This window comes from Erythrolamprus reginae, chromosome 6 (assembly GCF_031021105.1).
Source record: "Erythrolamprus reginae isolate rEryReg1 chromosome 6, rEryReg1.hap1, whole genome shotgun sequence".
Lineage (NCBI taxonomy): Eukaryota > Metazoa > Chordata > Lepidosauria > Squamata > Dipsadidae > Erythrolamprus > Erythrolamprus reginae.
Genome location: NC_091955.1, coordinates 57042849 through 57065579, shown reverse-complemented (window position 1 = coordinate 57065579; position 22731 = coordinate 57042849). Strand labels below are relative to the sequence as shown.

Below are 22731 nucleotides of genomic sequence, written 5' to 3'. Positions count from 1 at the left end.
TCTCCCTCCCTTTCCTCCTTCCCTCTTTCCTTTCTATCTCTCCCTCCCTCTTCCTTTCTATCTTTCTCTCCCTGCCTTTCTCCCTCTTTCCCTTCATCTCTCCCTCTCTCTTTATCTCAATTCCCTCTTTCTCCCTGGGCTGCTGTGCCTGCCCTGCAGCCCCACCACGGACGGACTGCCTTAGCATTGGCGCCCCCCCCCACACGCTGCAGCTGCCGGACCATCAGCAGCACACACACACTGGCAGCACACACACACGCGCGCACACACCCCACACACGCTGCGTTTCTCCCTCTTTCTCTTCATCTCTCCACGCACACGCTAAGCTCCCGGACCATCAGCGGCACTCACACACGCGCACACACACACACGCTGCCTTTCTCAATCTTTCCCTCTTTCTTTCTTGCTCTCTCTCACTCTCTCTTCCTTCCTATCTTCTCTCTCTCTTTCTCTCTCTCTCGCCCTTCCTTTCTTCTCTCTTCCTTCCACTTTTTTCTCTTTTCCTTCCTTCCCCTATTCCCCTCTCTCCCTCTTTATATTTATGTCTCCCTTCCTTCCTCTCTTCCTCCCTTTCTCTCTCCCTCTCATTCACTTTTCTCTCCCTTCCTTCCCTCCCTCCTTCTGTCCTCTCCTTTCCCTCCCTCTCTTTCCCTTCTTTCTCTCCACATCTCCGGCGTGCAGCTGGCTTTGCTGACCGGCACAAGTCTCAAGCCAGCTGCCCCGGAAAGCCAGGAAGGTCCTCCTGCCCCCCCCTGCCGAAAAAAACCCGGAGGTCTACCGCCACCAGCCTGAGCCTCCCGTTGCTCCACTCGGCTTCGCTGTGGACCTCCGTTGTGTTTTCGGAGGGAGGGAGCGGCGGGAAAGCCCTGTGCTGGCCAGGAAAGCTGGCTTTCCGAGAAAGCAGCGCACTTTCTTACAACTTTCTTTCTTACAACTCTTTCCTGGGCAGGGGGAAGGGAGGAGGCCTGCAACCCATCCCCTCGCTCCCAGCGGCCCCTGCGAGCCAACCACCGTTCGATGCTTGGCACCACGCCAATCAGCTGGGAGGCGGTGTTCTCACCCCTCCCAGCCATCGCAAATATCGGCGGGGCGAAAATTGCCCGGCCTCTTAATTAAGGGGAGAGGAATAATAATAATAATTGCGGTTGCAATTGCACTCCCTAAAGCTCCGTTTCTCCGGCGGCCGCGTGTCACCAAAAATGGCTAGGCGTGTCAGTGGTGACACGCGTGTCATAGGTTCGCCATCACTGACCTAAGTGCTACAACTTGGTTGGCAATACAGATATAGCATCCCCAGAAGACATGGCTTCAGAAGATACTTTGAAACGGCACAGCAATTTAGGGCTGGAAGATATCTCGGAGGTCATCTAGTCCAGCCCTGTGCTACAGCAGGAAACCTTACATTATGTGGATTATTTTGGTGCCTCTAACCGAGAGGAAAATTGCCAGAAAGGCGAAGCAGTTTACTAGGACATGTTTACTCATGCCATGCAGAATAAGGCAGAGATAGTCCTTGACTTATGACTGCAATTGAGCCCAAAATTTTGGTTGCTAAGCAAGGGCATTGTTAAGTGTGTTTCATCACATTTTACTCAATCCATGACATTTACTGGTTCTAATAGTCATGTGCAAGCTAGGGAAGAACATCTGAAGCCATGTGTAATGTTCTAATGTACAGAAGTTATGGTTAAATGTGTGGCAGAAAGTGGACTCTGGGTATGTTTTTCCAAATGCAGTAAGTGAGTTTGATTGTGTATAGTTTTAGAAGAGGTGTGTGTGTGTTTGTGTGTTTGTGTGTGTACATACATATATAGTAGATAATGTATCTTTTGGTGTGTCTGTATGTAGTAGGTATACAGTGATCCCCCGGTTATTGCGTCCCCGACCATTGCGAACAGGCTAATTTGCGATTTTTCAACCCGGAAGTCAAAACACCATCTGCGCATGCGTGCCCTTTTTTCTATGGGCACGCATGCGTAGATGGCGCCGGGCAGATCAGCTGCTGGGCGGCTTCCCTGGGTCTTCCCCCTCTTGCTGGCGGGAGGGCGAAGCCCCCCCAGCACCCGCTCGCCCGCCGTTCGGCCGGCTACCTGCCGCTCGCCGCTCGCCCACCCTTCGCCCGGCCACCCGCCGTTCGCCCGCCGTTCGCCCGCCCTTCGCCGTTCGCCCGCCCTTCGCCGCTCGCCCGCCCTTCGCCCTTCGCCCGGGAAGTTCGCCAGGAGTCAGCGGAGAAGCGGCGCGCCTGTTTTAAAACGATCGGAGCCGGCCTGGGAGGGCTTTCCAGCAACCCCCGAACCCCCAACCCGGGCTCGGGGATTGCTGGAAAGCCCCCCCAGGACGGCTCCGATCGTTTTAAAACAGGCGCGCCGCTTCTCCGCTGACTCCTAAAGCGGGGAAGTTCGCCAGGAGTCAGCGGAGAAGCGGCGCGCCTGTTTTAAAATGATCGGAGCCGGCCTGAGGGATCTGAGCCGGCCTGGGGGGATCGGAGCCGGCCTGGGGGGGCTTTCCCTTTCAGGGCGGGCGAGCGGCGGGCGCGGCAGCAGCGAGGAGTTTGCATGGGCGGCAGGGAAACCCCAATTTTCGGCTCCTCGCTGCTGGGAAGTAAAAACACCATCTGCGCATGCGCAGATGGTGTTTTTACTTCCGCAGCGCTACTTCGCGAAAACCCGCTCGTTGCGGGGGGTCCTGGGACGGAACCCCCGCAATGATCGGGGGATCACTGTATACACATATTGCATATACAGTGATCCCCCGATCATTGCGAGGGTTCCGTTCCAGGACCCCTGGCAATGATCGGGTTTTAGCGAAGTAGCGCTGCGGAAGTAAAAACGCAGATGGTGTTTTTACTTCCGCAGCGCTAGCGAGGAGCCGAAGATTGGGGGCCGCGCGGCTGTTTTAAAATGCCGCTGGCATGGGGGGCTTGCCAGCACCCCCTGGACCCCCAACCCGGCGAACGAACGGCGGGTGGCCGGGCGAAGGGCGGGCTCGCTGCTCGCCCGGCCACCCGGGTTCGTTTGGCTTCGGGACATGCCGGCGGCGACGTTTTAAAACAGCCACGCGGTTTACCAACTGAGTCCCGAAGTCAAAGGCGAACTTCGGGACTCAGTTGGTAAACCGCGCGGCTGTTTTAAAACGTCGCCGCCGGCATGTCCCGAAGCCAAACGAACCCGGGTGGCCGGGCGAGCAGCGAGCGAACGGCGGGTGGCCGGGCGAAGGGCGGGCGAGCGGCGGGCGAGCGGCGAACGGCGGGCGAACGGCGGGTGGCCGGGGCGAACGGCGGGTGAGCCGGGCGAACGGCGGGCGAACGGCGGGTGGCCGGGCGAAGGGTGGGCGAGCGGCAAACGGAGGGTGGCCGGGCGAACGGTGGGCGAGCGGGTGCTGGGGGGGGCTTCGCCCTCCCGCCAGCAAGAGGGGGAAGACCCAGGGTAGCCGCCCAGCAGCTGATCTGCCCGGCGCCATCTACGCATGCGTGCCCATAGAAAAAAAGGGCGCGCATGCGCAGATGGTGTTTTTACTTCCGGGTTCAAAAATCGCCATATAGCCGTTTCGCAATGATCGGGAGCGCAATACCCGGGGGATCACTGTATACATAGGATTAAATAGTATATTTTGGATGTTCAGTAGTAGTAAATAGGCAGGGAAATTGTATCTCGTTGAGGCCTTTGAGGCGAGGAGAGACCAGGCATTCTAACCCTAACCCTTGACGTGAGTGGCGTCAAGTTGGCCCTGCCCACCAAGTCACATGCTCACCCGGTCACATGATTACTCAGCAATCCCCACCCAGTCACATGACCATCAAGCCACACACCACCATCACAGGACCATCAAGCCACACCCAGAAATTAAGCCATGCCCATATAATGGTAGTAAAATTTGGAACCCACCCCAGGTTATTATCCGCTGGGCAGAACCAACAAGAAATGATTGTAGCAGTCTGAACAGAAATTTTTCTTGAAAAATCTGCTGATTTTTAGTAATTACTGCATTATTTCAAGAGGTAATGCCTCAAAAGTAATGACTGCTTTTGAAAGAGAAGGGAAAACGTCCTCAGCCAAGCACAGGTCTGGTCAAAAGTCAAAGTTGTCCGAAAGAGATCGTCAGACTCTAAAGCAAATTGTTAGAACGGATCACAAGACCACAGCTCCTAAAATCACTGCAGAGCTCAATACACACGTACAGAACCCAGTTTCCACAAAAGCTGTTCGAAGGGAGCTTCACAAATCTGGATTCCACGGAAGAGCTGCAATTAGAAAACCTCTGCTCTCAAAGACATATGTTTTAAAGCATTTAGAGTGGTGTATAAGCCGCCAGAAATGGTCCCTCGAGCAGTGGCAAAATGTGATTTTCTCTGACGAATCATCGTTTACCCTTTTTCCGACCTCCGGCCGTGTTTACATCTAGAGACAGCCAAAAGAATCATTTTATCCAGACTGCCTTCTCCCAACCGTCAAACATGGCAGGGGTTCAGTGATGATCTGGGTTGCTATTTCTTGGAAATCCGCCGGGCCAATGATTTTCCTTCATGGAAGAATTAACAGCCATCACTATTTAGGACTTTTGGCCGACCAGATTCATCCTATGGTTCAATAACCTTTTCCAGGGGGGGGGATGCCATCTTTCAAGATGATAAGGCACTAATCCATAGAGCAAGAAGTGTTAAAGAATGGCACGAGGAACATTCTAATGCATCTCATCTGATCACCACAATCACCAGACCTCAACATTATTGAGCATTTATGGTCGATTTTAGAGATTTCCATCACCATCGTCTCTAAAAGAACTAGAGGGTGTTTTAACTGAAGAATGGGCTAAAATTCTTTTGGAAACAATTCACAATTTGTATGAATCCATAGCTTGGAGAATTGAGGCTGTATTTGCCGCAAAAGGTGGACCAACACCATATTAAAAGATATTTTGATGATTTTTCAAGGTGTTTCTGTTTTTTGTCTACCCCCTGTAAATATGTATTCCTTGACATATTTCTGTGATTAAAGCTTCAATCCTGACCTTTTATCCTTTTCTTCATGTATACATGGCGAAATATATTCTTGTTGAAGGAGGCTTGGTCTTCACATCTTCATAGGACTTTATGCCATATTGGCCATTTCTTCTGTCCACCATTTTCTCATTAGACTTCTTTATAATTTTCTCATTAGACTTTATAATTTTCTCATTAGACTTCTTTTCCTTTTAAAAGTAGTAGTTTTTTATTCATTAAAATAACACTTTCTTGAAGATTCATATACATAGACATTTTTCTACTCACAGACAGGGTACACATACTGAAAGGCTATTCAAAGTCCAGTTTGTTTATAAGACCAAACAAGAATAAAAATATGAGTAGTGGAGTTCTTACCTTACATAAGTGACAGTGAGCGGTATATGTGAAGATCAGTGAATAGCATGCGAACAGAAGGCAGGGGAAGGTCCCATACATACATAGCACACAGTAAACTAACCCTTTCCCACCTTCTCTCCCAACGTCTTGGACCAGTTGGGAGTTGTGGGCATTTGTTTGGAATAGAATAGAATTGAATAGAATTCTTCATTGGCCAAGTGTGATTGGACACACAAGAGTTCATATGCTCTTTATATTGATGAAAGTTCATACAGTATTTTGAAAGTTTGTAGGTCAGCTTTATTTTCTGTTAATTGATTGCTAAAACATAAGACTATATTGTATCTGAGAATGTGTCACAAATTCAGCAGATAGGGGGAGGATCTGAAGATTGCATTCTTTTTTTAAAAAGTTCAGCTTTCAGTATATGTATTTAAAAATGCAACTTGAAGTATTTAGATAAGCAGTAGTCAAAGTTGTTGCCTTAAACCTACGATTCACACTGTATGGTATATCTGTACATTCACATCACATAGAATTACCCTTTGGGGAAATATATGTGAGGAGAAGAAGTTATTGGTAGTGGCTATTTTTGTTGTAGGCCTTCTTTAAATAAAATTTTAGCAACTCTGCCTCCAGAAAGTTATTTTATTTGGCTTCTTCCATAAGAATCAACTGTCATTGCATTGCTACTTCCTACACCTGTGAATAATCTTAATCCTAGAAGAATCCATGGGAATAAATTTACTGCTGCCAGTGGTCCCCAGAGCAAGGCAATTTGACAGTGATAATATATCATATTTTCTTTTTTTTTTCAGACTCCAGGCAGAGTTGGATCTCAGAGCTCTGAGTCGGATTCATCTGCAGTTCCTGGAAATGCAGTGGATATTAACAATGACAGTACTTCGGAGGTACTATATTGCAAGAATGTATGAATTTATTATTTCAGAATGTAATCCAAATGATTTGTAATCTTACAATATTGCAGAATTATTGATTTATGTGGCATTTAATCCTGCATTTGACATAATTTACGTTGTAATTAGTTTTTGGCAGATTAAGCCTAAAAGCTAGAAGTAGAAGAAACCAAAATGAAATACCTTTTTATATAACAGATGTCAGAAGATTTTGTATATTTTCAGCATCAAATGTATCTCCTCTGGTTTGAATTAATGCAAAATGTCTGGAAACTATATAGATTTTCTAGAATAAATAAAAGCATGATGGTCAATATTCATGGCAATATAGAGCAAAAAATAGAGTTAGCCATTATGATACAGGGAATGATATTCTAGAAGAAAATAATTGGTCTTTAAAATAAAGTAGCTGACCATTGATAGCAATGTTGCCAAAAACATGTCTGTTTTCTCTGTCTGCTTATAACAGTAGTGAAAAAATAATATTTTAACTATTAAGCTGCTTCAGTCACCTGAGAAAAATCTCATCTTGAAGTATTAGTGTAGCTATGGCTTTTGAAAAACTCAGCTTCTTCAGGCACTATCTCTGATAGTATATTTGTATTTGCCTGCATAGCCATTTCACTAGTTAATTTCACATAGTTAATTTTTATATTAACTATTTATTTTACTTATTATTTACTCTAATTGATTCCAGACTTTATTGTCCATAGAAAGGAAAGATTTTTCCCATTGTATTTTGTATTTTTGCTTCAAAAAAGAGGGTTTGCCGCAAATAATAATAATAATAATAATAATAATAATAATAATAATAATAACGATGATCATGATGATGATGATGCAACTTTATTATGGTCACATACCAGCAATAGACAAAATTATCACTGTTTACAATAGCGTTAAAATATATTACTACTATTAATAATAATAGTAATAATAATGCCCATAATAATAAATACATGGTATCAAACAGTATGACTCTTAGCCTTGGTTACATGATGGGAGAGCAGGTAAGTATGAGTGTAAATATAAATTCTCTAAAAATTGTTAAAGAAATTGAAAACAATTTAAAAAATTGTCAATTTCTACGAGAAATTGGTGCAGTAAACATCTTTTAATACTGTAATCAAATTTTCCTTGTGGTCACTGCAGCTGCACAGAATTTTGCTACTGCTTGTTTGATAGCCGGGTTTGAACCCCAAAGGATATAGCCAACATAAAAATTGTCTTCTCTCCCTAGTAATCTCACTAATAAGGGGAGAATATTGACCTAAAAACTCAGTTTAACTCACAGTAAAATAAAACGTGTGATATCGTCTCCTTCTTTACCACATATACATGCTTGTTCCGCTATTGGGATCTTGTTATACCTGTTTTGGAGGAGTGCTGAAGGGAGGATGTTAAATCTGGCTCTAAAGAATGCTATTCTATTTTTGGGGAAGATCAGGTTCTCTAAATATCTTGATGGCTCCTACATCCCCTGGTTAATTCTGTTCCTACTATGGGAAGGCAACTTATTTATTGGAATGGACTCCATGTCTTTTATTCTATTAAGGACTACTTGCTTAGCATAGTCAAAGCCTAGAGATATTAAAAATGCTGGGGAGAGCGCATAAGAGCCCAGCTTGTGGTCTGTCGCCTATTTCCAGGGAGAGAGGAAGTTATCTGTAACACTAAAGGAATCAATCTGGGAAGAAATATTAGCCAATAATTAATCATCAACCAATCAAGGAGAGAAGCAACCTGTAACTATCAGTTGGATTGTCAAACTGTCGTTTTGAAGTTCAATGTATACTTTATAATTTTATAAAGTTTATAAGATTGTAAGTTTACCTTATAAACAATACATATAAATAATTATAAAATTATTCAGAAATATGTTTTTAAATAATTTGATGCAGAATAGCCGACACCTTTCGGAATGGAAAAAAAATGGTTTGGATACAGAGTCATTAGCTTTACCCATTTTTTCTTGGTTTTTTGGGGCTATATGTCTCATGGCATCTACCTTATATAATTTTCAGTTTAATTAAAAAAATGTAAAAATATTTGAAATACTGTATTTATTTATTTATTATTTATCTGTTATTTGGATTTCTAGGCTGCCCTTCTCCGTAGACTCAGGGCAGCTTAGAAAGATTAGGAAACATTAATATTATTTTAATGATAAAATATATCTACTGTATTTAGTTTACTTACCATTTTAAATTATTACCTAAAATAACTATTTAAAGAAGGTGTCTCCAGTCCAATGTGTATAAAAAGGGCAACAGCACTTACAATGCATGAATAGCACCAGAATAAAAATATTGGGAAAGGAAAAAAAGAACAGCTGCTTCATGAACTATCTTGTAGTGTTGTGGAATCTTTTTGGTTGTGGAATGCTTCTCTTTTGTGGTTGCTTGTATCAGGCATGAGCGATCAAACCCAGACATATAGAGTTCAAACTAGTTACTTTAATTTCTGTACCAATTTCATAAGAATGTTCACATTTTAGTGTGGGAAAGACTAGATAAAGGCTCAAAGATAATGTACATTATCTTTGAGATACAGTTGGTCTCGCACAGCTTGATTTTAATTTTACTTTTTCTGAAAAGTATCTACCGTGTTTCCCCGATAGTAAGGCAGTGTCTTACTATCTTTTTACCCCCAAAAGCCCCACTGTGTCTTACTTTGGGGGTATGTCTTACATTGTCCCGGGCACCGGGGCCGGCTCGTCTTCGGGCGCGGGGAGCTGCCGGAAAGGAGGCGGGCGAAGGAGGGCGCAGCTCCGGCCGCTTGCCTCGGAGCCGATCGGCCTCGCTGGCCGCTTGCAGCTGAGCCTCGGCAGGGGAAGCGGCCAGCGAGGCCGATCGGCTCCGAGGCGAGCGGCCGCCGCTGTGCCCTCCTTCACCCGCCTCCTTTCCGGCAGCTCCCTGCGCGCCCCTCGCCTTCGCTCGCCGCGGCGCCACCGCCTCTTCCCCTGCCAAGGCTCAGCTGCAAGCGGCCAGCGAGGCCGATCGGCTCCGAGGCGAGCGGAAAGGAGGCGGGCGAAGGAGGGCGCAGCTCCGGCCGCTCGCCTCGGAGCCGATCGGCCTCGCTGGCTGCTTGCAGCTGAGCCTCGGCAGGGGAAGCGGCCAGCGAGGCCGATCGGCTCCGAGGTGAGCGGCCGCCGCTGTGCCCTCCTTCGCCCGCCTCCTTTCCGGCAGCTCCCTGCGCGCCCCTCGCCTTTGCTCACCGCGGCGCCACTGCCTCTTCCCCTGCGGAGGCTCAGCTGCAAGCAGCCAGCGAGGCCGATCGGCTCCGAGGCAAGCGGAAAGGAGGCGGGCGAAGGAGGGCGCAGCTCCGGCCGCTCGCCTCGGAGCCGATCGGCCTCGCTGGCCGCTTGCAGCTGAGCCTCGGCAGGGGAAGCAGCCAGCGAGGCTGATCGGCTCCGAGGCGAGCGGCCGCCGCTGTGCCCTCCTTCGCCCGCCTCCTTTCCGGCAGCTCCCTGCGCGCCCCTCGCCTTCGCTCGCCGCGGCGCGACCGCCTCTTCCCCTGCCGAGGCTCAGCTGCAAGCAGCCAGCGAGGCCGATCGGCTCCGAGGCGAGCGGAAAGGAGGCGGGCGAAGGAGGGCGCAGCTCCGGCCGCTCACCTCGGAGCCGATCGGCCTCGCTGGCCGCTTGCAGCTGAGCCTCGGCAGGGGAAGAGGCGATGGCGCCGCGGCGAGCGAAGGCGAGGGGCGCGTAGGGAGCTTGGAAGCAATGTTATCGCCCCCCCCGCAATACCCCCGTGTTTCCCCGAAAGTAAGACATATGTCTTACTTTCGGGGTATGGCTTATATAAGCCGACCCCCCTGAAGCCCCCCATATGTCTTACAATCGGGGGGGTCTTACTATCGGGGAAACACGGTATGATAGGAAGATATAAGGTGGTAGTTTTCTCTGTCATAGAGAGTGAATGCTAAATTGTGTATAGACTATCAGTATCTTGTATTCTTTCTTGTTTATTGCTGAATTATATGAAATGGTGCAGCTTTAAAGCTTGGCCTTTAAAAATGGAATATAATTTATTTTGTTTATATAAAACTCAGCTTAATATAATAGTTTTCTTCTGACTTATTTGCACTTGTGTTCTTCAGTATCCGTAGTTTGAACAATAGTTTGTGAAATATATAAAATTTCTTTTTGGAAAATAAAATTCCAAATTTGTGTGAAATTTTTAAAAACAACACTTATAAACAATAAAAACAGCTGGAATAGTCATCAAATTCTGCTGAACATAATACTATATATAGTGTATTTCAGGGGTGGGTTCTAACTTACCTTGCTGCTGGTTCGCTTCCTCCCATACCGCATGGTCCTGCCCCATGGGCCCGTGTGTGCTTCGCACATGCACACATATGCAGTGCCAAAAAAATCTGCAAAAACCTCCCGAAAGCAAGATGGTGACGCAGGCGCAGTGCCTGAAACTCTGTTTCTGCGCATGCTCAGAAGAAAAAATAAATTAAAAAAAATTCCTCCTCCCAAGCAATATTCAAGAACAATTAGAAAAAAATATGGTGGTGCCCATAGACCGGCACTGACCAAACCGGTTCCGTGATGTCATTGTGAGGTCATCAGTGGGTCGCTACCTGTTCAGGCAAAACGGTCTGAACTGGGAGGAATCTACCTCTGGTAATGATAATTATCCTAAATCTGAATTTTTAAATCTGAATGAATGAAATATTCTCATTGAATACTTTGTTCTGTCCAAAATTGAATGTGCACAACAGTATGTGATAATTACCATTATCATAGTTATCATAATGATAATTATGATTTAGTTTATAGAATTATTTATTCATATGCCAGATTGAGTTGCAATCTTTAGAAAAAATAAAATGTACATTTTATTCTCATTTTTCTCATTGCTTAATAGGGAAATATTGAAGTTAAGTACTTTAAGGACTTCACACATTATTAACATTTATGTAATACTGTAATCCTGTTTATTGTATATCTTGGATTGGTCTATTCATGGTCTCTGAAAAAATACAAGCAGATTCTTCGGAAAACATATAGCTTGATTTGACTACTGTGCAAGGTAGAACTACACTGCTCAAAAAAATGAAGGGAACATTCAAATATCACATCCTAAATCTGAATGAATGAAATATTCTCATTGAATACTTTGTTCTGTCCAAAGTTGAATGTGCACAACAGTATGTGAAATTGATTGTCAATCAGTGTTGCTTCCTAAGTGGACAGTTTGATTTCACAGAAGTTTGATTTACTTTGAGTTATATTGTGTTGTTTAAGTGTTCCCTTTATTTTTTTGAGCAGTGTATATAAGATTATACTTAATGCTCTTTATTATACGGTAAAAGATCCAGTCTTAGCATTACATACCTTATTTGACTACTTCTGTCTCATAAATAATACAATAAATTTGTAATAAATACATTAAAAAAACAGAGGCTAGTAGAGTTGCTATATTAATCATTCATTATTTTACTGTGGAGTGTAAATTTTGATACTATTTAGTTTATTCCCTATAAGAGTATATAGGATTATAGCTTTAATTGTTATTTTCAGTTGTCAAAGAGTAGAGCAGACCTGGGCAAGGGGCAGCCTGCGGGCCGCATCCGGCCTGCCCACTGTGGCCGGCCCGCCAGCAGGCAAAAACAAATGCTGTGCGGGGTTTTCCACCTTCGCGCAGTGGAGCCACTTCCGTTTCTCGCCGCCCAACAGCTGATCTGCCTCAGGGTGAACCTCTGCGCGCTGCCATGTGCCGGGGGGGGGGAGCTAAGCACTCGCCGGAACCTTTAAAGAGAAAGGCGGAGGGAGGGCGAGGCAAGAGTTCCGGTTTGGGTAGCACCGCAGGAGTATGTGTCTCTCTGTGTGTGTATCCTGTGGAGCAAAAGGGCAGTTGCTCCCGTTGCTCGGTGACGGCGCTGCCAAAACCGGAGCTCTTGCCTCGGCCTCCCTCAGCCTTTCTTTTTAAAGCTCGCACTCAGCCTCCCCTTCTCTAAACATATTTTCAAACAATACAGTGTGTCATCTAATTTTCCATGAATAAAATGCGGTATTTTGTTAGTAACTAATATCAATCATCAAAAGAGTTGCAAAAGTTTTTTTTCTAATTTTGTCATCCAGTTACATTTTCTTTTAATTAAATTCCCTCCTTAATGTTCCTTCAAACAGTACACCAATTATATTTCTAACATATTAACCATTATGCCAAAGTGCTTCCTTCTTTCTTTATACATTTTTCTATAAACCAATAAAACCTTGTATATCCAATCAGATGTTAACAAAAGAAAATTAAAAACCAAACATAAACATATACGAATTTCAGACTTCTTCCCCTCCTAAATAGCATATTCACCTAATCCCAAATTTAAAAATTATTTCAACCCATCTAACATTTAGCCAATTAATACTTATCTGCATTTCTTACTTAATTATTAATCTTAAATTTCAGTCAATTTGAGAAAAGAAAAAAAAGGAAAAAATTCTAAATATTCTCTATTTTCAATCAATTAAAAATCATTAACATCATTAATCTCCCCAACAATTCTAAATTGAATTCCATTTATGCATTAATCCAAATCAGTATCACATTATAATATCTCATTATAATCAATACTTCTAACTTTATTAAAACATTAAAATTTTATTAAAACAGATCAGCAATTCCTAAATTTATATATCTAAGTATAAAAAATAATTAAAGTCTGGCCCTCTAAAACCATCCCAATTTCTCATGCGGCCCCATGGCAAAATTAATTGCTCAATTAATTGGTATAGAGCATGACTTCTATAAACTGACTTAACCTGCAAGGAGAGAATAATTCAATGTTTGTGGAATTTAGCAAACTTGTAAAGCAGGGGTCTCCAACCCCCTACCACTTGTACAAAACCATCCCCTCTTCTTTCCTGTCATTGGGCTGCCAAGCTGGAAAGGTTTTGGAACACTGTTGTAAAGGGTTTTTTTTGAAGATCCTTCACAATTTCTTTCAGAGTCAATAATGTAAGGCTGATACTTATTTTACTGCTATATTATATTATTATATACACAAAAATGTGAAATCACAGTTGCCAGTTCTTTAGCTGGTGTTCATTTTCGTATAAATTGAGTTCTTCCCAAGAACCTAGGATAATATAATGAATCAGCATAGTTTTGTGCAGATCAAATTAGCACAGCCATTTGTTAATGGCATAAAAATTTCACCATTTAAAGTGCTGTGCAAGATTTTTAGTATGGCATCCAGTGTACCGATAACCACTGTGAGTGAGGCTGGTTTGTGCCATGACCTTTCCATTTTTATTTTCAAATCTTGATATTTTGTGATTTTTCTCAATTTTATTTGCCTGGTATTCTATTATCTCCTAGTGTCACCACATCAATTATCCACATTCTTTTCAGCCACAGTTAAATCTGCTGCGCTTTGTTCCAGGATTATATTAATTTTATTATAATTTTTATTTTATTTTGTTTTATTTTATGTAGTGAAAACAGCCCAGAGTTTTATTGGTTTGAAACAACCATAGATTTAGTACGTCTTTTTTAGTACACCACAGTTACTCATATCATTCATTAATGCATAATTTTTACTATTTATTTCTTTTGCATAAGTTGCAATCCTCTGTATCCCAAGTAATAGATATTGACATCTGCTAACCGTTTAGCTTTGGGTAAGGATTTCATATAATGGTCGTTAATAAGATAGAAATGTGTATGCTAGGTTACTAGCCTTTATTGTGCATGCTTTACATGCTGCAGCATCCTCTGATAATGATAATATTGTTCAGTTTGACACATTTTATCTGGTATGCCATAAATGCAACAATAGCCTATTTTTATTCCAAGTATCCTATTCGGGTTAGGATCTATAATTGAGGATGTTATCTTATAAGCTCATATACTGATAGCCCACAACTTACAAACAAAGTTGAGCCCCAAATTTCTGTTGCTAAAAAACCCATTTGTTAAGTGAGTTACCTTTGCTCCATTTTACAACTTTTCTTGCCACAGTTGTTAAGTGCATCTGGATTCCTCATTGGCTTTTCTTGTCATCAAAATGGTTTCACATGACACCAGAGCATTGCAACCGTTATAAATATGAGTCAGTTGCCAAGGTTTCTGAATTTTGATCACATAACCAGGGGGGAATATTGCAATGGTTGTAAGTTTTAAGTCACTTTTTTTCAGTGCTATTGTAATTTTGAATGGTCACTAAGTGAACTTTTGTAAGTCGAGGACTACTTGTACTATTTTTTGCATATCATTAAACATACACACATACACACACATACAGACAGACAGACACTATAGCACATAAACATAAATGTTCCAAAATATTTAAGTGTGACATATTTGCCATTAAGTTGAATGGTAATAACATTTGAAGTTGATGTACACTGTCCACTCACTTCCACTTGATGGATAGAATTACAAGGTACCCTAGAAGTTGTTTAATATTATGTACAATGATTAATATTTTATTTACTCTGTCTCCAAACTAGACTTGTAAATGAAATTCAAAATCTAAATCTAAATTATAATTCTGATTGAAGAGAGCGGTTTTGTAAGTAATATTAACTAAACAATCAGGGCACATACACCAGAAAGTTTTCCCATTTTGACAGAATGTATTAGAATTCTTTATTGTTGTACAGTGATCCCCCGAGTTTCGCGATCTCGATCATTGCGAAACGCTATATCGCGATTTTTCCACCCGATGACGTCACTCCCTTCCTTTCTCATCTTTCTTTCTCTCTCTCTTTCTCTATCTTGCTTCTTCCTCTCTCACACTCTCTTCCTCCCTCTCTCATCTCTTTCTTTCCTTCTCTCTCTTTCTCTATCTCTCCCCCTCTTGCTCTCGAGCGGCAAGCGAGCAGCCGGGCGGGCGGGCGAACGGGCAAGCGGCAAGCGGCAAGCGAGCAGCCGGGCGGGCGGGCGAACGGGCAAGCGGCAAGCGAGCAGCCGGGCGGGCGGGCGAACGGGCAAGCGGCAAGCGAGCGGCCGGGCGAGCGGGTGACGGGCAAGCGGCAAGCGATCTTGGGGTTTCCCCTTTGCCTGGGCGGCGGGAAGACCCAGGGAAGGTTCCTTCGGCCGCCCACCAGCTGATCTGCTCGGCAGCGCGGCAGCAGCGAGGAGCCGAAGATGGGGTTTCCCCGTTGCCTGGGCAACGGGGAAACCCCATCTTCAGCTCCTCGCTGCTGCCGCGCTGCCGAGCAGATCAGCTGTTGGGCGGCCGAAGGAACTTTCCCTGGGTCTTCCCCGGGTCTTCCCCGCCGCCCACACGCAAACTCCACCATCTGCGCATGTGCGGCCATGGAAAAAGGGGCGCGCATGCGCAGATGGTGTTTTTATTTCCGTACCACTACATCCCGAAATATCGATTATCGTGAGGGGTCTTGGAACGGAACCCTCGCGATAATCGGGGGATCACTGTATATGCAGATCAAGCAATTTTGTTAGCAACTTTGCTGAGTAGTTTAAACTTAATGCTGGCATGTGTTGTTGTAATTAATTACATTAGCAAATGAAATAGCATTTAAGGCTCCTCTAAAGAATATTTAATCACAATTCTTTCTATACAATTAGTATGGTAGTATTCATTTTCTTTCCATTAATTTAAATTGATATACAGTTTTCTAATTACCTATTAATATATAAAAGAACCAATAGTTAAATATGAATATTGTTACATTATTTTGTTCTTCATGTTTCAGGGATTTATTTGCCCTCTTTGTATGAAATCTCATGGATCAGCTGAAGAACTTTTTAAACACTATGAAGCAGTTCATGATTCTGGTATTGATACAAGTCATGCAGGAGAATCTAACATGACCCCTAAAAGGTGCTTATAAAAATACTGGTTTATTTCTTTTTATTATATATTGAATAATAATTGATTGGTAACTGCATTTTAATCACTAGTTAATTTGAGTATTAGATGATATTGTGAAATATATTACTTTGTAGTAGAAAAATACATTCAAGAAAACAATGTTGCTAATACCAGAAGTTTTTATTTTTAAACTATACGGTCGATTGAACAGTATCTTAGTTTATATTTACCTTAGATTTGTCTCATGAAGACAGTTAAACCTTCTTTGTTTTGCTAGGCTGAGAATTATGTTTCAATTCATAGAAATGAAAATGGATGAAATGTTTTGATGTTACCAAAATATTAATTTCATTAAATTAATTGAATTGAAATTAAAATAGTGGGAATATAAAAGGAAAAAAGAATCCATAGAGCTAAGGCCAAGTTTTATTTAATCAGATTAAAAGACCTCCAAGGTCCCTTCCAACTCTGTTGTTGTTATAGGAAATAAGTTATAACTAATTATAGTCATAGTGATTTATCTTCCAGGGAGCATGCATAAGATTGTGCTGTATACGTGTCAATTGTTTTAATATTTGTTTGATAATCAATATGAGGACAATATATTTCATTTTATTTCTTAGAATTAGTCAAAATATATTTAAATATATTATTATTTACAGAAATAAATTGAATTTAATTGCAGTGATTTTTAAGACATTTAAATATATATATTTCCTTCTTTTTAATATGGATTATATTCAGTGATGACATAACTTTATTGAGGCAAGAAGTTCAAGATCTGCAAGCTTCGCTTAAGGTTGGGAGAATGTATTCAGCTTTTTATTTCAATTTACAAAGCATGTCATAATGTTATCAAAGTCCCAAGTTCACACCATTCTCTAACTGTCTTTCTACAGGAAGAACGATGGTATTCTGAAGAGCTGAAGAAAGAATTAGAAAAAGTTCATGGGCAGAAGCAGCAAGTAATTATTTTAAAATATTTGAAGCAAGCTTTCCACAAGCCATTTTTAATCAACCGTGAAATGAAGATTATTACCTATTTTGTAAGGCACGTGGCCTGACTTAGTTCTAATTGTGCTAATCTTCTTTGTAAGGGGGCGTGATGGCTCATTGGTTGAAGACGCTGAGCTTGTCAGCTGGAAAGCTGACAGCCCACGTTTGAGACCTGAGTGCTGTGTGACGGGGTGAGCTCCCGTTACTTGCACCAGCTCCTGCCCACCTAGCAGTTCAAAAGCATGCAAATGTGAGTAGATAAATGGGTACCACTTCAGTGGGAAGGTAACAGTGCTTTGTGCACCTTGGCGTATAACATGCTGGCCATATGATCAGGGAAATGTCTCCGAACAATGCTGGCTCCCTTGGCTAAAAAACAGAGATGAGTACTGCTCCCTAGAGTAAGATGCAACTGGACAGGGGAAACCTTTATCTTTATCTTTTAGCTTTGTATTTATTAATAATACAGTGAAAGGATTTTTTTTTAAAAAAACTTGACTTTAAAAGCAGATTTATTAATGTAAGCTCCCATTGGGATGGCATAATTAAAATTGTTTGGTGGGAAAACACTTGTAATTCATTCCTAGATATAATTTATTACATGTTTTCACTTATTTTAATGGATTTAATTTGAAACAACAGCATTGTGAATTATAACTTCCAACACATGATGATTCCTTATATTAAAGCTAGTTAATAGAGAATCTATCATTCTTGATGATGTGCTCAAGTACAGGAATTCCTTATATATTTTCTACTGTAATTATGAAAATGGTTATAAATTTGTAACAAAGGGCAGACTCATAATTTCTTTCTTTCTTTCCTTCCTTCCTTCCTTCCTTCCTTCCTTCCTTCCTTCCTTCCTTCCTTCCTTCCTTCCTTCCTTCCTTCCTTCCTTCTTTCTTTCTTTCTTTCTTTCTTTCTCTTATTCCTCCCTCCCTCCCTCCCTCTCTCTTTTTCTCTCTCACCCTGCCTTTCTTCCTGCCTTCCTAATTTCCTTAGGAATCCAAACCTGATGGTCTGGCAACTGCTCCCTCTACAGGTGACAAACTTTAAAAAAATAATCTCATAAAACATAATTGTCCAGAAAAGTGATTTAGTGATCCAGATCTCTCATTAAATCTCTGTTTATCCATAAAATAATTTATTGACTGATTGTAAATACTTAAGTTTAAAATGCAGTCTTTAAATAATTTAAAATGTTGAAAATTATTTTTTCACATAGTAATTCATGTAGTAATTCTGTTTTATAGAAGAAAGAATAGTTAGGACTCTCTCCATAACTGTTGAGTTGGCAATATATTGGCTGCAGTTGTTGAGTTCATAGCTTATTTCTCTGAGTCACCCTTTCTGTTTCTCTTTGTCTGGCTGTTCATTGTTAATACAGTAGCTACTCACTATATGTATGTATGTATGTATTTATTTATTTGATTTCTATGCCGCCCTTCTCCTGAGACTCAGGGCAGCTTACAACATATTAGAAATCTACAGAAAAAACAGTATATCAAAAACCCACAATTAAAACTAAATAAATAGATTCACACATCATACATCCAACATTCATGCTCTGCAACACTCTGCAATTTCTCTGTATTGTAGTTATATATTACAGCAAAAATGTGTTTAGGCTTGATATCTTTGCTGATTATGACAAAGACAACTGGTAAAAAAGACTATGTACCTGGTAATATTTGGATTGTTATTCTGACTTACTATGTGTATGACTTTAGACTGTTTATAGGAATATGTTATTTCTCAAAGTAAACTTTAATTCAGATTAGTATATCTGTGTGTGGCTGAGTAGTTATTCACAACTAATCTCAATCTAAACTTTTATGTGTGTGCACAACCTTGGTAAACAAGGATTACTCTGCTTATACATTAACAAGAAGAATCTTTTTATTGAACAGATTTGATCTTACTGTACCTGTTGTAGAAATCCTCGGAGAGGGGCGGCATACAAATCTAATAAATTGTTATTATTATTTCTGTTTTAGTTGATGGTGTTAAAAATCAGAATTTCAGTGTCCCGTTTACTTAGTATTAGAATCACAATTACTATTTTTATCAGATAAAATAATTGTAAAGCAGTTGTTGCTTCATAATTTTATATATAATTGTTTTTATTAGTGTTTATTCTGTTTGGCTGCAAGGTTCAGTTGTTTTTGTGCTGTGCTTGCCAGTTCATACAGCAAAGCTTTCAATGCAAGATGTGATAAGGCTTTTATTTCCTTCTCAGTTGGTTTGATACTGATTATGACTGAGAAAGAATGATTGACCCAAGCACTATAGCTCTGGTCACTCCCTTTAGATCCCTACAGAATGATATAACAGTTAATATCTTGCCAGATTGCCTGGTTTAGAGAAGGCTTCTTGAGAGTCCCCCGCCTTATAACAGACATAAGGTGTGGATGAGATGATATGTATTTTCCATTTTGTGGAATAATCCCCCCCTCAAAAGTACTGTATGTGCAGTCTTCATTTTGCTGTCATTCTGAAAATTAGTTAAATCTCTTTAATTTCAGAGAAGGTTTGACCTCACTCAATCAATCAGGGATAACAGTTTTGGCTTTGATTATTATCATTTGATAGTTTTGCTAATGTATTTCCTTTTCCTTATTCTAAATATCTGTGATGGCGAACCTAAGGCATGTGTGCCACAGGTGGCTTGCAGAGCCAATATGGAGGGCTTGCAAGGCATTGCCTTATGTCAGCTCCAGCCACATGCCAGCTGATTTGTGGCTTTATTTTTGGTCATTTTTAAAGCCAGGGGACAGCGAAAAATGAGCCAATGGGCCAACAAGAACTTTGTTTCTGAACTTCAAGTTGGCCTGTTTGGCTGTTTTTCACAGTCCCTGGGCTTCAGGAGTCTGTTGTGAGGCCTGTGGGCATGCGCAGGTTCTAGTGGGGAGGAATGCGCATGCACAGGGGGTTGTGTGTATGCGCAGGGGGAAGCCATGGGTATGGGCACACGCTCTAGCACATGTGAACACCCTTTTGGCACATGAACCAGAAAAGGTTTGTCATCACTGCCCTATATCATCAAAATTAGGATGGACTCTAAGTAGTGACAAATAAAGGATTTCAGGAAATCTTGGTTATAAAGGAAAAACTTTTGTCTATGTTTATTTTTATAAAATACTTTTGTCTATACTTGTTTTTATAAAATATTTTAGTTTCACTTAGTAATCATACTTTTTATTTTAGAATTGGAATCTTTAGAACAGCAGTTAGAAGACAGTCAAGTAGAAAAATTTAATATCAAACAAATGAAAGACTTATTTGAACAGAAAGCAGCACAACTGGCCACTGAGATTGTGGGTAAGTTGTCCATACTTATTGCACAATACAGTGTCGTCTTGTTTAAATTGAAGGAACACCTTTTAAAAAAATCTTTCTCTACGATAGAACTTAAAGCCAAATATGATGAAGAAACAAACCTTCGAGAACTCGCAGAACAGAAAGTGACTAATTTGACACAAGAGTTACAGAAGCAAAAAGGTGTATGTGAAGATTTAAACACAGAGCTGGTAATTCCTGTGGCCATGTTTTATTATGCTTTATCTAATTGGAAAGGGATTATTCCTACTATTTGATCATTTTAATTACAGTTCTTTAAAAAAGAAGTTATTTATTTTTTATAGTGACCTATTTCTGGTGCAAAATAAAGAATCATCTTCTATGCTACAATAATGGATATGTTTCTTTCCCAAGCTAAAAATAAATACTTTAATTTGAAACATCCTTTGTTTTATATTCATTGCCATACTTTTCCTAGTTATCATGGCAATAGTAATTTGCTGTCACTAAACAATTATTTATCCATTTTCATTCTTAATTATTGCTGTTCTTTTGTTGGAGTCAATTTGCAATATATTTTTATAAATTATGCTATTTATATATTTGTGCACATTTTATAAATTTCAAAGTTCATTCCTATTGATCAAGATATTTTAAAATACAGAAGTTAAATATAAGGGCTGTAGTGAGATTTACATTCAAAGATTCTTGGCAGGATTACAAATACATATTACAGTAAATACATAAAATAGAATCAAATAGAATAGAATAGAATTCTTTATTGGCTAAATGTGATTGGACACATAAGGAATTTGTCATTGATGCATATGCTCTCAGTGTACATAAAAGAAAAGATATGTTTGTCAAGAATCATGAGGTACAGCACTCATACCATCATAAGTGGGAGGAGATGTAAGTTAGCATAATCTTAACTATGTTGAAAAATGAAGGCCAACAGAAGAGATCTACTTTCAGTTGCTTCCACTGGAGAAAGTCAAACATACAGGAGACATATATGTTCCATAACACACAGTAAGTTCTGTAGAGCTGGGCTGTCAAACTCCTGGTCCATGGGACAGATGCATCATGCACTGACCACATACATGCTCAGTTTAGTAAAAGGGATAAAAGTCCCGATACGTCATGTGATGCCATTGTGACAATGTGAATTTGACACTCCTGCTGTAGAGTAATAGAACAAATATCTTCTCCTATCTTCAATGCTCCTAACTTCACAAGAGTAAGTTATTAACTTTTCTTTGATTGTAACTTTGGACAGGTTAATTCTAATTGCAAGATATCTTAACCCACCTTTCTACATCAAACCAGCACTTTAAACTGACCCTGGAAACCTGTTAGTAACCAATCTAGGTTTAAAGCATATAAAGTGGACTACTGTTGTTTTGCATCAATAGGAATTTTTGACTAGTCATTAAAGGAAAGTCCGTGTAAAGTTACTTTACAGTTCTCCATTTTCTGTTGCAATAATCTAGGTAGTGACCTGGATTATTTATGACCTGTGCTCTATGTAAGGCTGTCATTAGTGCAGCAGTCAAAGCTGGACAAGGAGCCCTTGGATTCCATATTGCGCTTTGGAGTTCTCATGGGCACATTGTATTGGGAACACTTTTAAATCTAATGTCTCTTTTTAGTAGTTTGTATAGTAGCTACGGAATTCTAGGAGAAGATGTAACTACTTCAAGAATTTCTCAACATGTGCTTTATGCATACTCTTATGGTTTTCAAAAATTATTGTGCCCTCAATGGCTGCTAATCGTATGATTAATTAATCATTAATGATTAATTAAACAGGTGAAAATACTGATGTTGAATGTCTCTAAGTAGTTAAAGCTGGTTTAGTTACACAGTGTTTTAACAAATTTTTTAAAATAATTTAAAAAAAAACTGCAGAAAGCTAAAAAATATTGGAACTACAACACAGAAATATTTAGGTTATATTTGAGTATACTGTAATAACTTTATGAAATTAAATAACTTTAAGACTGGAGTATGGAATATGTAAAATATATTTACACACACACACACACACACACACACACACACACACACACACACACAGGTTTTGCACTGTAATTTTATAAACCATGTTGAAAATATAATTTCATTCCAAACTTTGTAATACTGATTTTTATATTGTTTTGTAAAGCTACAAAGACCCGGGGTAGAAGATGTTGCAGTTCTAAAGAAGGAATTGGTCCAAGTTCAAACGTTGATGGATAAGATGACTTTGGAATGTGAGAAAGAATCTGAGAAACTAAAAGATGAATGCAATCATTTGAGAGCAGAATATACAAATGCAGAGGTAATGAATCTAATCAAAACATTTTAACATGAACCATAATTTTATAATTTAATGTGAT

At 40.7% G+C, this 22731-nt stretch overlaps 1 protein-coding gene across 2 annotated transcripts in view; it reads left to right on the top strand.

Annotated features, from left to right (window-relative positions):
- Window positions 1-22731, top strand: part of EEA1 (early endosome antigen 1) — an 86402-nt gene that overhangs the window by 4902 nt on the left and 58769 nt on the right. For both annotated transcript variants that reach the window (XM_070755820.1, XM_070755819.1), the window contains exons 2-9: window positions 6157-6249; window positions 15936-16063; window positions 16799-16853; window positions 16954-17019; window positions 18053-18092; window positions 20258-20371; window positions 20459-20580; window positions 22518-22673. In XM_070755820.1, the coding sequence (XP_070611921.1) occupies window positions 6157-6249; window positions 15936-16063; window positions 16799-16853; window positions 16954-17019; window positions 18053-18092; window positions 20258-20371; window positions 20459-20580; window positions 22518-22673 (774 nt within the window). The remainder of the gene's footprint in view (window positions 1-6156; window positions 6250-15935; window positions 16064-16798; window positions 16854-16953; window positions 17020-18052; window positions 18093-20257; window positions 20372-20458; window positions 20581-22517; window positions 22674-22731) is intronic.